Raw genomic sequence first — 14135 nt, 5'->3', positions numbered from 1 at the left:
TTAATAAAAAAAATTAAATAAATAAATAAATAAATAAACTAGTTAACGTTTTAAACTTTTTTTAAATATTTACTTCATTTCTGAGAGACCGACAGAGCATGAGCAGGGGAGGGGCAGGGAGAGAGGGAGACACAGAATCCGAAGCAGGCTCCAGGCTCTGAGCTGTCAGCACAGAGCCCTACATGGGGCTCGAACTCACGAATCGTGAGATCATGACCTGAGTTGAAGTCAGATGCTTAACCAGCTGAGCCACCCAGGTGCCCCAAACTAGTTAACATTTTTAAAGCAAACGTAATACATGTTCATTAGAGACATTCAGAAAATATAAACTAAATTCTATATATATATACACAATAAATATATATCTTTATATATGTAAAATCTTTAAGCCTACTACCCAAGGGAGTCACCGTTAGCACTGTGATATATCTCTTTCCCATCTTTTTAAAAATTTAAATGCATATGTATATTTACACAGTGGGATTATGCTGTACACAATATACATAGCTTGCTTTTTTCTCTTAACAGTATATTATATCATATTTTCCTGTTATTCAATATACCTCTATATTATGTTTAAAGCTGATTAGTATTCTGGGGTATGAATATACAATAACATATCTGGTCTAGATGGTGTCCCAGTGTTTCATTAAGATAATCATATGCTTGTAGCTGAAGATCTGCATTTATTCCAGACTTTTTTCCTTGTGATGAATTTATGGAAGTGAGATTACTGGTCAAAGGGCATACGTAATTGTAGGTTGCAGACGCCTGCTGTCCAATAGCTCTCTAGATTACTTGCATGAATTTATGCTTCCTTTAGCACCCCGTGTCACAAGGGTTGCCTAATTCCCTGCACCTTTACAAACCTGGCACCAAACACATTTGTTTCTAGTTTATTGAGGAAAAGTGTAGACGTCCTAAGTTGTAGATCTTGAATCACTAGTGAGGTCTTCAACTTAGAACGATCTTTTCCATAAGTTCATTGGTTCCAAATTCACGTTTGATTTGGTCATTAGAAACACATGGTCTGTAACATCGTGGCTCAAGGAAGTCTCATTTCTTGGGGCATCTTTGATCTTTGATTTCACTGCCTTGCTCTGCTTGAAAGTTTTCTTTCAAGTTTCTTTTCAAAGTTTCTAGGATTCCCGGGGAATCCTAGAGGGAAGCCTGGACTGAAGAGTGACCTTGGAGAGAGGCAGTCGCTATGGGATTCCTGGCCAGTGACCTTGGAGAGAGGCAGTCGCTATGGGATTCCTGGCCAGTGACCTTGGAGAGAGGCAGTCACTATGGGACTCCTGGCCAGACCTGCTGCTAGGGCACAGGAGGTCCTCACGGAGCCAAGAAGGAGGGTGTCTGGCTCACGTATCCTCAAGAAGTTCTTCCTCTTTCCTCATCCTTCCTCAGATGTGATGGAGCCAACCAGCTTCTCCAATCTGGATCCGAGGGAAGAGGATTCAGATGACCCTTCTGTGACCCTGGACCTGTCCCAGCTCTCAATGCTGCCCCACCTGGCTGACCTGGTCAGTTACAGCATCCAAAAGGTCATCGGCTTTGCCAAGATGATTCCAGGGTTCAGGTAAGAAGAGTCAGAATCCTAGACTGAGCTAGAAGGCCTGGAGGTCAATCCACTGCTTCCCAGAATAGAATAGAGACTCAGACCCTACCCCAGACCTCCTACAGCAGGATCTCTGGGAAGTACAGCCCATCCAGCATCACTCAGCAGGCCAGCACTGGAGAGCTATCCATACTCCCACAGTTTCTGGATGACAGAACAGAAGCCCAGAGAGGGTCAGTGGGCAGCCAGGATCATTTTCTAGTGTTAGAGTCAGTATGTGTCAGAGCCAAGGTCTAGAATTCCAAGTTCACTGCCACGTGCCCTCCAGCTGGCTTGGGTCTAACCCTCATGTTAATCCTTTAAATTAAACCTCCATTAATCTCTCACACCCAATGCTGACACCCAAATGAAGTGATAGAGAGGAGAAAGGGTTGGGCAAGGAGACTTGTGAAGTGATTTCAAATCCCAGAGGGAGACACTTTTCCTGGCGCACGTAACCGGGGCCTCCTTCACCCCAATTTCCATGAAAAGCCCTTTTCCTAAGCATGCTGAGACGTTTTGCCAAAACAGACGGGTATGAGGAGTTCTACTGGAGTAAAGATCCTCTGTTCTGGATTCATTGCTACAAATTTCATTCATTCACCGGTTTTATTGTTTCGGTAATAATGGCACATATATTTAAATGGCCGTGCAGTGTTAAATATTCTTAAAATAATAGAGCGTTGACACTTTCAGTAGAATGTGGGGAGCTAGTTATATCTATATTGACGTATGATTTATATCATTTGGAGCATTGCCATGCAATACGTACACAATGTAGTGGAGAGAAAGAAAGAAATCACTCACGTGCACTATAAAGCATCAATTTCGGGAACAATAATTGCCAATTGCAGCAGAAGGGGCCTCGGATGCTTTCTAGAGGCCGATGCTCAGATTCAGTGCTGGAATTCTGGGAGCCTAGAAAGACCTGACATTGGCCAGCTCTGGATGGAAATTAATGTGACATGCTATTTATTGTTTTGGGAAACTCTCTGCCATGCAAGGGTGCCATCGGCTACTGTCTAAATGACTGCATCGCCAGCTAGATGGTGACAGCTCACAGAGCCAAACGCAGTTCTACCCAGCGTGTACCTGCCCTGAGACAGCTAGCTCTGTGTTATTTTATGCCTGTCAGCAACTCAGATACCAGGGCCCCTCCTATGCTCTTCCCCTGGGAACGAACGTGAAAATTGTAAAGAAGAGAAAAGCATGAAACGCCCTTACTGCAATGAGACACCCTCGAGACGCTCTTACTGCGTTGCACGTTTCGGTTGCCAAAGAATCCAGGGTCACCGTGGCATCCGGCAGGAATGAGCTGCGGAGTGTCACCTGTGAGCTGAGTGGTGCACTGGGCCTGGGATCTACCCTCCAGAGCCTTTCCTTGGAACTGACAACACATTCCACTTCCCGCGAGTTCCAGCTCCCTCCTACACTCTTCAAGTTAGTGTTTGCAAACTCTCTCGGTTCCAGAGTCTTGTTTTGTGTAAACAGCTAGAGACAAAAACACTTCAAGGTGCCAGTGGATACACAGTAGCACCCGGCTTCCACCCTAGTTCCAGGGAGCTGTGTGTGCAGTGCTCCTCTTTCCTGGGCTGGTGGGGAGCTGGGGGAGAGCGCCCCTGAAGCTCTGTCCAGTGCTCACGTTTGCGGATTCTGAGTGGTGGCTGGGATTGCACACATGCGGAAACTGTCCTAAAAAAAGCCATCTGTTGAACCAGGTGACCCCAAGGCAGCCCCCTGCAGTAAGCAACCCAAACCCCCATTTTTCTCCCATGCCCTTGGCCCCCATCCCTTACCCTTGCCACATACGCCCTGACACAAATAGCATGACCCGCCCCTTGGTGTCTCTCTCCAAGAATGAGTTGAAGTCTTCCCCGTCCCTCCATATCCAGGCTCATTTCCAGAGTTCCCTAGTCTAGCCCTGCATTCATGGCCACAGTAAGGTATAGAGGAGCAGACACTGAATCAATCCAGCTATTGATCCAAAATCAGTTACATTGATCCTGCACATGCTTGGGTTGGCTTCTCTCTTCAGCCTGACTTAAGAAATCTCAGCATGAGGGGCACCTGGGTGGCCCAGGTGGTTGAGCATCTGACTCTTGATTTCCCTCAGGTCATGATCTCATGGCATCTGAGTTCAAGCCCTGAGTTGGGCTGTGTGCTGAGATCATGGAGCCCGTTTGGGATTCTCTCGCTCTCTGTCTCTGCCTCTCCCTCCCCCTCTCAAAATAAATGAACTTAAAAAAATAAAAAGAAATCTCAGAATGGAAGGCGTTCCAGTAAAAATGGAGCCGGCCTTGGCAAGAGCTCTGAGGGTGAGGGGAAAGGACACTGATGTGGATACTCCCAGGCTTTGGTGGGACCCAGGTGGGTCTCCAGCTCTGCTGGTTTCCCAAGAAGTGAGAGAACAGTGGCTGCATCCTGGCTTTGATCCTGTTGCCTGTAGGCAGGGGTGGAGGGTGTGGGGAGGGCAGAGTGAGACTTCTGTGTGGGTGAGTGCAGGGGGATGGAGGGGAGAGGCTGAGACTCCAGCGCATACTTGGGACCAGAGTGGGGCGGGACTGAATGAGTGTGTAGGGTGTGAACTGCACAGTGATGTGGCCTTGGGCCTGCTCCTGCTTCCCACCTCCCCTCCCTCGACCTCTCAGTCTGCACCCCACAAATCTCCCTCCCTCAGAATTTCAAAAGTAAGGCATGGAGGAAGTGGCATCAGGAGCGGCATCCAAATGGCCGGGAGCCATCTTGGATCTGAGAACCGAGGACCCCAGGTTTCATTGCCAAGAGGTATAAGAGGGAGTAGGCCAAACCAACTGGGGCCCAGCCTTCTGGGCAAAAGTGAGGCCTTTGATCTCACTGCCATTTCTATTCCCAGGGGATCCTTCCTGGGTCAAAGGCCTGGGGTCATAGTGCATCCCTCTTCCTATGCCTTCTGTTCTGTATTCCTTGTTCATTTCTGTAACAAATAGCTTTCTTCCTGTGAGGGCTACAAGTTGACTAGGACACAGTTCCTGGCCTCCAGGGTTCAGTGTCTGATGGAAGAGATATACACTGAGACAACTGCTATAAAGAGATAAGAGCCAAGAGAGGCCTGCTGGAGATACTGTGGGAATGCAAGTGGGGAGGGGCCGGGCTCTGCCGGGGTGGGGGGACGAGACAGTGGGTCTCCAGAGCACCTTGCAGATGCCCAGAAGCGGCCAGTTACTGGTGTGAAAACTGACCCGGGTATAAATGTCACACAGGTCAGAGAGAGGAGACACAGAGCCTGAGCTGGTGCCTGTCAGCAGGAACGAGATCTCTTGCTGATATCCCCTTTATTTCCACCTGTACCCTGCCCACCACCATCCCCACTTCTGGCCGTGAATTGCACTTAAAAAGTCCCTGGATTTCTGGGCTGTAATTTGAGGTCGTTCTAGGTTTGCTTTCATAGAAGCAGCGTGCCTGGATCACAATTGGCAGGGTGCCACTGAACTCTCTCTGGCAAGGCTCACGTGGGATGTTTGTTCACTTCTGGCCATCCATTTCGAGTGGGCCATTGAACTAAAGGTTATGTACAAAAAATATGCCTCACGGAATTACTAAAAATAGCAAAAATTAGAAGCAACAAAAATGTCCAAAAAATAGGTGGATGGGAGACTGATTACATAAACCGCAGTATGTTGATAAAATACAATCTTAGGCAACTCATTATGAACTGGGCTACAGAAATGCTCATGGTGTAGGAAGTGGGACACAGAACTACTATGAACTCAAGCATGTTTTAAAAAGAGATTTCAGGGGCACGTGGGTGGCTCAGTCAGTTAAGCGTCTGACTCTTGATTTCCACTCAGGTCGTGATCTCACGGTTGGTGGGATTGAGCCCTGAGTCGGGATCTGTGCCTGCTTTGGATTCTCTCTCTCACTCTGTCTCTGCCCCTCCCCAGCTCGTGCATGCTATTTCTTTCTCTCTTAAAATATGTAAATAAAAATTTAAAAAATAAAAATAAAAAGAGGCATCTGCGTTAAAAAAAAAAAAAGATAGGAAGGAAATACACCAAAAGGGTCAATGTGGTTATACAGCAATTTTTACTCACTTTGATATTTTTCCTGTATTTTCCAAAGATTTAATAATGAGCATCTTTTATTGTCTAATGAGTTAAAACCAAAATGGGACATTAGTTTATATTTTCAAAATGTGAGTTGAGCATCGAGGGAAAAGTGACAAGGATGGTGAGATGCCTAGACCCCATGTCATCGTGGCTGTCTGTCCTGGAGAAGACACAGGGGCCCAGGGTAACTTTCAATAGTTAAAGGATGCCCCACGCCTAATGGAGAAGTCTGGTGCTGTGTTCCTTGAGAGGACAAAAGTACAAGCGATGGATGAGGGTGTCCTCCTGTGGGTGTAGCTCCATAAAAGAAGAAGCTATTAACCCAGGAGCTAACAACCCTATGGCTGTATCCAGAGACCATGAGCTTCCTGACCCCGGAAGGATCCTACATCTGTTAGGAATGCAGAAGAAGGAATTGGAGCACGTAGCCTCCATGAAGTGCCTTCCAACTCTAGCACTTTGAGATTTCTTTTTCAGTGCAGACCCTTTGCGGCCATCCTAACCACCATCTATCACCTGTTGATGCAGCCCTCTCATCAGTTAACATCTGCTTCCCACCTTTCCACGTACCAAAGTGTGGCCATGGAGAGGATGACTGCCCTTCCACAAGATAGCTGGGTGGAAATACACAGTCAGGAAGAGAAAAGGAGGGAAAACTGGAAGCAAGTTGGTTTGCGGGTGCTGCTTTTTCCTTGTCATTGTTCAGGCAAGCCCAGCTCGTGACTCAGAATAGTGGAACCAGTCATTGGCCTCTTGACTCATCAGCACGTAAAGACGTGACCTTCTCGTTGTGCTCAGAGTTCAGTAATCATTGTGTGGGCAACTCTAAGGTGATTGGGAAGTGGTGCTGGCCCTTAAGTAGCTTGCGGTGAGAGCCACACACAAGCATATGAAGAGAAGGGGTGAGGTGGAAAGAGCAAAGTAGGAGCATAAGCCACAGGCTGTGAAGAAATGGCACTAATGCTTCTGAAGGTAACCAGGGGGTGGAGGGCACCGAGGGAGACCTCACTGGGTTCAGAGTCAGGACGGTAAGGTGGAGCAGTAAAAGAAACGCGTTCTTGGCTGGAGCTGTCCCACGCCCAAAGGCAAGGTGGTGTGAGAACACACAACATTGAACGTGGAATAGTCTGAAGTTGCTAGAGTGGAGGGTTGGAGTTTGCGAAGGGAGGAGTACTGGAAAGACGGATTGGAGCCAAGTGATGGCATATGGGCTTGATCCTGAGGGGGTCGAGAAGCAGTAAGGTTCCTCCGCACACAGGTGACGTCTCCCTGAAGCAGCAATAAGAAACACGGAGGAGAGAGACTTGATTCCAGAGTTCTAATAAGAGGCAACTGAAAAAGATGAGGGAGCTCTGAACCAGAGCAGTCCTGATCGTAGTGGGAAGGAGGTCAAAGGCTCAAGAGATGTCTTGGAGACAGAGTTGGCTGAGCTGTACTTTTGAGAAGGACCAGAGGACGTGAGGGGCGTTGAAGATGACCATGGCCACACCTCCTGCAGACCTCTGCATTCACGCTCTAACCTTCACAGCTTCCTCAGGCTCGTCTTCCCTAATAGCTCTGGCTGCTTAGGCCTGGGAGGCACTGGCACGTCCCTGGGTTCTCCTGCCTTAGACGCTGAGCTAATTTACCTTCAGCATTGGTGCACAAACAGGCTTGAGTTGTTCTCCCTCAAGAGACAGTTTTATCCTTTCCAGTCAGGCCACCAGCTCCTCAATGGAGGACCCAGGGCACATGCGGGCCACCTGGCAGGCACCTGTCAAAACATACACTGATTTGCCTGACTTGAAGTCCTTGACCAGTAACCTGACTCCTCCCTGCCCTCCCTGGCAGAGACCTCACTTCTGAGGACCAGATTGTGCTGCTGAAGTCAAGTGCCATTGAGGTCATCATGTTGCGCTCTAACCAGTCCTTCCTCATAGATGACATGTCCTGGACCTGTGGCAGCCAGGACTATAAGTACCGCATCAGTGATGTGACCAAAGGTACATTCGGGCTCCACCTCCACCCTCTCCAGCTCCCAGACTCTGGCTCCACCCTTCCTGGGGTCATGAGCCCTGATCAGGCACATGGGAGGGCGCTAGACAGCAATGGGGAGACAAGGGTGAGACACAGGCCCAGTCTAGGTTGGGGGCGGGTGGGGTGGTTTGGGTGTGTGGCTCCTCAGCTCTGCCCACAGCATCTGTCCATCTCTCTCCTAGCTGGACACAGCCTGGAGCTGATTGAGCCCCTCATCAAGTTCCAGGTGGGGCTGAAGAAGCTGAACTTGCATGAGGAGGAGCATGTCCTGCTCATGGCCATCTGCATTGTCTCCCCAGGTATGGGGCCCAACAGTGGGGAACTTGGTGACCTGGGAATGGGGAACAGAAGGCACTGAGCCCTCCTGTGGGCCAGTAGGGCAGTCTGGAGGGAGGAGTGAGCAGAAAGAGAGACAGACGAAGAAGTGCCCACTTTGCTGGGTTGCACAGCCCATACGATGTGTGTATATTGAGGGGTCCCTCACTGCCCTAGACCCTGAGACCATAGGTGATTCATAGGTGGAACTCTGAGGAACGAGATAAATGGGTTTTCTCAGCTCACAGACAGGTCTGGATGTTCCCAATATGCAGGTTCTGCTCTTGTGTGAATTGGACTGAACTTTGCAGACCTACCTGAGATCCCCTGTGGGGTTGGGTACAAAAACTTGGGGCCTATAGATGATTCTGCCCAGAAAGCTTTCCTGACTGATTTTGGAGGCAGTGTGCTGTGGCCCTTGAGCTCTTCTGTCTATTGGGTTTGGTGGAGAGAGAGAGGTTGAGGAAGAGGGCGTCATGGTCCTGGGGATGTTATATTGGTGATGAGGCCAGGCTGCCTCAGTCTGGACTATGCTGAGGGAACAAGAAAGTGGCCTCTGATCAGGGATGGGCTGGGGACCCATGGACATGGGTTACCCTCCCCCTGCCCATGCAGCATTCATTCATTTGTTCATTCATTCATTCATTCATTCATACACTCAGCAATGATTTATTGAGCACCTGCTAAGTACCAGGCATTGTGCTGGGCATAAGGATTCAGCAGCCAACAGGACACAGACTTCTTTTCCACAAAGTGTAGGAGGAGACATTAAACAATTACTATTCAATGACTAATTTTAATGTGATGAAAGTTTTAAAAATAAAGAAGTGATACTATAGCAGGGTATAATAGAAGGAGAGAACTTGATTTAGTCTGGGGCATGGAGGTAGGGGGTCATCAGGAATGGCCTTCTTGAGGAAGACCTGAAGAATCAGTAAGAGTCAAAGATACAAGAGCTAAGTTACATGCAGAGGGAACACAAATGTGAGGTCTAGAGGCCAGAGAGCTTTCCATCAGGACACTGATGGAAAGATGGAGCATAGAGATGGAGGGAGAGAGTTGAGCTGAAGACAGGGCCAGGTGGGACCTAGGACTTGATCCTAAATGCAACAGGAAGTGGTTGAGAGGCTTTAGGGAGGATGATGGTGTCACAGGTCAGCAGCCATACAGGGGTGACCTAGGAGGATGCTAAGCTTGGGCGTTGGTCTGGACATAGGGGTACTGGAGAGACTGAATATTACAGGACCTGGCTCAGAGCTCCCATGCCTTCTCCCCCTGTCTCCCTGTACTCACAGACCGTCCTGGCGTGCAGGATGCTGCGCTGGTCGAGGCCATCCAGGACCGCCTGTCCAACACATTGCAGACCTACATCCGCTGCCGCCACCCACCCCCCGGCAGCCACCTACTCTACGCCAAGATGATCCAGAAGCTAGCTGACCTGCGTAGCCTCAATGAGGAGCACTCCAAGCAGTACCGCTGCCTCTCCTTCCAGCCTGAGTGCAGCATGAAGCTCACACCGCTGGTGCTGGAGGTGTTTGGCAACGAGATTTCCTGACCAGGGCGGCTGGCAGGGGCACCCGGGTGGTGCTGCTCCTCTGGGGCCCTGTGCCCTGGCCTGGGGCAGGCTGCTGCCCGGCAGCCCTTCCCACCCCGTCTGGAGTTCAGCCCCTCCTCCCCTCCCTCCCCTCCCTCCCCAGCCACTCCCATCTCCTGCCCAACCTAACACCAGGTCTCCCTTTCCTGCGGACCACAGGCTGCCCCCAAGCCCTTGGGACCTCAGTCATGAGGAGTTGCTGTTTATTTGACAAAGAAACTCAAATGGGGGCAGAGGGCAGAGGCCGAAGGTGGGGCCTTGCCCAGGGATGCCCCTACCGCTCCAAAAGTGACTGCTTGGCCGATGCCGAGGGGACAGTCGGGCAGGAGCAACGCACCCATTCCTCAGGGACAGAGATACCTGTACCTCCCCCCACTCCAGGCCCCCATGTCCAGAGCCTAGTGGGGATCTCCTTCCCCCTGCCCCGCCCATGGTACATGACTAGCCACCACCCCCACCCCACCCCCATCTCAGCCTACTGCCAGTCTGTGCTGTCTTGTCCCAGGCAGTGTGCCACCGGCGGGGCTCCTCCCTTTGCCTTCCCACCCTGGCCTGTCCAGGAGACTTACTGCCAAGGATGACCAAAAACAAGGTGACAGAGGTCACAACCCCCACCCCTCTCTGTTCGCCAAAGGGCACTTGCCCGACACTTCAATGCCCACCTTCATCTCATTGCTATGGTAACAGTCTCCCTGGAAGTCGCTATGGTAAGATGGGCTTTCTCCTCCTGGCAGGGGCCCGCTAGCCCAGAGCCCACCTGCTGAGAGGCCCAAGGAGAGAAGAGAGCAGGGCCTAGGAGGTAGGGGACAGGCAAACCCAGCCTCACAGGAGGGTGGTGGGTGGTGGCCACAGCTGTCTGGTGTCCAGGCCCACGGCTCCTTGACCTGGATCTAACAGGTTGGTCAAGCTGAGAGCTTTCCTTCCAACGATCCACGTGGCAAGACTGAGTTGCCCCCAGGTTGCGGAGAAGTGCCTAGCAGCGTTCTCACCCTCGCCCTGCCAGAGCCTTACCTCCCACCCAGGAGAGAGAGAACTGGTGGCCATGGGTGCTGGAGGAGCCTCACCCGAGGATGCTCAAGTGTGATGCAGAGATGGGAGCACCTTCCCAAACACTTCATGGTCTGGAGAAGCAGTGCCCCTCTGCGTGCCAGCAGGCCACCTCTTTTCCACTTGGCAGGGTAGGATGGAAGAGAAGAACCCTCAGACAGACCCCGACAGCCCAGGCCATGCTCTCCCCCCGCCCATCTGGGCGTAGTTCCCAGACTGCCGTCCCCCAGAGACCCAGGAGCTGGTGCTCCAACACCTCGTTGTGGGAGGAGGGAGAGCGGGCTGGCTGCTGGGGACTAGGCAGAGGGAGGACCTAGGGGTGGAGTCACGTGGGGCTGGTTCCAGTCTTATTCTCACTCCACCACCACCCCCAAATCTGGAAGGGGTTGGGGGGTGGTACCTAACTTCCGACTCCATTTTCCCTTCCAGAGCTAGCCCAGCCCAGGAGGCGGGAGCTCTTGTTCTGTTTACTCTGGGGTGGGGTCCCCGGGTACGTGAGTCATAGGTGTGTGGGACCACTGCAGATGGGGCTCTTCCGGGAGTCAGAGAGGGTCCCTCGGATCGCTGCTTGAGTTTGGGGAGCACAGCCGCGTTCAAGATCTCAATGGTGGGGGGGGGTGGGTAGTCCCTGTCAGTCGATGCCGCCTCCACCCTCCTCTGTTCTCCCAAAGCCCCGGGAGCAATCAGACTCACACTGTGAGCACCATCCGTGTCCACCGGGCCCAGTGTTTCTTCCAGTGGGGAAGCACCTGAGAGCCACGTTTCTTACCGCACAATACCATCTGTATATGGCCAAGTCTGACATTCATCAGCCGTGAGCCGTTTCCAGAATCAGACTCCGTTTTGTACTACGTTCGAATGTAGCAGGTGGTAGATGCCACTGATGAGGAGATATTTCTGGGCGAAACACTTACTTTGTAAAAATTCCATACGCCGGTTATTGGTGTTGTCCTTGCTTTTCTTTTACAAATTAGGGCGAGAGCCTGGTTGGATTCTGCAGAAGACTTTGGTCTCACTGGCTAGCCAGTGGGAAAAAAGGTTTAAAAATCGCTACACTAGTTCAACTCCCTTGCTAAGGAAAACCGACGTTTAGAAGGAAGTGTGGCTGGCCAAGCTCAGACAGTTAGTTAGGAGGGGTCCGGAGCTGGCCTGGACTGTGAACCCCCAGACCAGTGCTCTCTTCACAAACCACGCTCAAGCTCGGGCCCCTGAAGGCTAACCTGGTCCCTTAGGGGAAGGTCTGGATTTTAGACAGCAAACCTAGATCCTGGACCCCTGCCTTCCTTCCTTGAGTTGTCACCCTCCTGACCCATCAGGAGGAGGAGGAAGAGGGACACCTCAGCCTGTGTCTCAATGTGAATCAGACCCCCCACCCCTAACGTGGCCCTGGCCGAACGGGGTCTCTGCCTCAGCTCTGTATCATGCTGTTGCCTTATCAATAAAGTGCATTTGTGTTTGTAATGTCTCTACTTTCCCAGTTCCCCCTCTCCCCCTGCCTTCTCCAGGGCGCCCGACCGGCCACCCTGGGAACACCAGCTGCTCAGCTCTGGGGCCCACAGCACCAGCTCACTACCAAAGGGAAGTCTAGGAGTAGGGGAGGAAAAGACTGGAGGAAAAGTGAGGTTTCACAGGACTGAATTGGGAGAAAATATTATCACCTACTGTTTTAGAATATGAGAATGAAGGCACACATTTAGAAGTCTAAAACCTTTAACGTATATTATTGGAAATGCTGGTAAGTGTGCACCAGAATGCCAAAGACAAGATCCTGGGACATGGGAAAGTCCTGCTGGCTAATGAGAAGCAAGTTGGAGAATCCAGGGGAGGCCAACCGAGAAGCTTGGAATGTAAGACAGATCTGGTGCAAGGAATAAAGGAGCAAAAGAAGACTTTAACGAGTGTCTCTTGAGCGATTTCCAAGACAGTAACAATTTGCCAGAAATTTGTCAAATAAACCAATGAAGAGCGCTTTGCTTAGGGGAACGCAATTGGCTTATACTTCACATACCACTTACTTTACGGCAAGAACCACTGTAAATAAATGCCTTACGCAAACCAACTTGCTTTATCCTTCCACAGACCCTGGAGGAGGTGGGTTACTGTGAGCCCCATCTGACAGAGGGGGTAACTGCCCGAATCCACACTGATGGCAAGTGACAGAGATGGGATCTGAACCCTTGGCAGCTGGCTCCAGAAGCCATTAACTAACTGCTGCCCTATTCTGCTTCCCACTGAGTCGAGGAGCCCGACAAAGGACAGACAGTCTTGCCAGCTGTCTACTAGAGAGGATGCAAGGGAGGTTCCCACTCCCCAAGTAGGTCCTGACAAGGGGAAATGGGCGGCGGTGGGTCAAACAGCGCTCCGCTCGCAGAGAGCGCGTGGTCACGTGCGTTGGGTCCCAACAAGTGTGGCACTAACCTGAGAGCCTCAAGAGCGAAAACCACTGTCGACAAAAATGTGCCTCGCGTTCGACATGCGGTGCCGGTGACTTGGGGAATTGCAAATGAGTCCTGTGCCTACACAGGACTCCCAGGAGACCCGGAGGAGCCCACGCACCCCGCTCCACTCCCCGAGGAAGTGAGGTTTATGATACAGGCAGCACCCCCCAAACACAGCACGCAAAAATAACCGACCAAAGACACCGCGCTGTGATCCGTGAGTGGGGAAATTGTGCTCAATCCGTGTGTTTATTTCAGGATAAGTCTGCTAGTCTGGGGACCTGTAGATGTGATTTACTTTAATTTTTCAGCAGTATCTGACAAGACGTCAAGTGGAAGGCTAAAGTGTGTCGCCATGAGATGGATAGTAGGAGAAGAATTAGGGATTGAGCTTGAAGGCTGTTTTGTCATGAAAGACGAACGGGCTTAGAGAAGGAAATCGCCAGCTACATACAAGGGCGTCCTCTGGCTGGAGAGGTGTGAAGAGAAGGGGCGCCTGGGTGGCTCAGTCCGTTACGCGTCTGACTTCAGCTCAGGTCATGATCTCCCAGTTTGTGGGATCGAGCCCCACGTCGGGCTCCATGCTGACAGCTCGGAGCCTGGAGCCTGCTTCGGGGGTCTGTGCCTCCCTCAGACCTTACGGTTACGATAGAGCGATTTTAAGTTCTCACAGTGCAAGCTTTGGTTCTATACCTGTGCTCTTCAGTAGCGTCACCAGAGGTGACTGTTTAAATTCCGATTCATGAAAAAGTAAAATAAAAGCAGACGTTTAGCTCTTCCGTTGCACTGGCCGCCTTTCCAGCGCTCCATAGCCCCAGGGCTGCGGGAACGGACAGTGCAGATTCAGGACGCTTCCCTCGTGGTACAAAAACCCATTGGGCAAGTGCTCGTCTGCACAGGGCATTCCCGTCTTGTACCAGCCGTGGGGGATAGGCTTCTAAATTACAGCTTTATACAGAAGCTTCCCTTGACCTCGAGCAAGGCTGTAACCGGACCGCTGTGAACAGGTCTGCTCCTTAAAAAAGACACAAAGGGGGGCGCCT

The 14135-nt window shown here is 51.1% G+C and overlaps 1 protein-coding gene across 4 annotated transcripts in view; it reads left to right on the top strand.

Moving 5' to 3' along the window:
* The window catches only part of VDR (vitamin D receptor), a 56955-nt gene extending 44845 nt beyond the window's left edge, over positions 1–12110 (top strand). For all 4 annotated transcript variants that reach the window (XM_019834851.3, XM_003988596.6, XM_011283890.3 and 1 more), the window contains exons 6-9: positions 1408–1579; positions 7513–7664; positions 7881–7997; positions 9309–12110. In XM_019834851.3, the coding sequence (XP_019690410.2) occupies positions 1408–1579; positions 7513–7664; positions 7881–7997; positions 9309–9568 (701 nt within the window). In that variant the 3' untranslated portion in view covers positions 9569–12110. The remainder of the gene's footprint in view (positions 1–1407; positions 1580–7512; positions 7665–7880; positions 7998–9308) is intronic.
* The last annotated feature ends 2025 nt before the right edge of the window (positions 12111–14135 follow it).

Source organism: Felis catus, chromosome B4 (assembly GCF_018350175.1).
Source record: "Felis catus isolate Fca126 chromosome B4, F.catus_Fca126_mat1.0, whole genome shotgun sequence".
Lineage (NCBI taxonomy): Eukaryota > Metazoa > Chordata > Mammalia > Carnivora > Felidae > Felis > Felis catus.
Note: the sequence above shows the minus strand (reverse complement) of the source record. Positions and strands in the feature narration are given on the sequence as shown.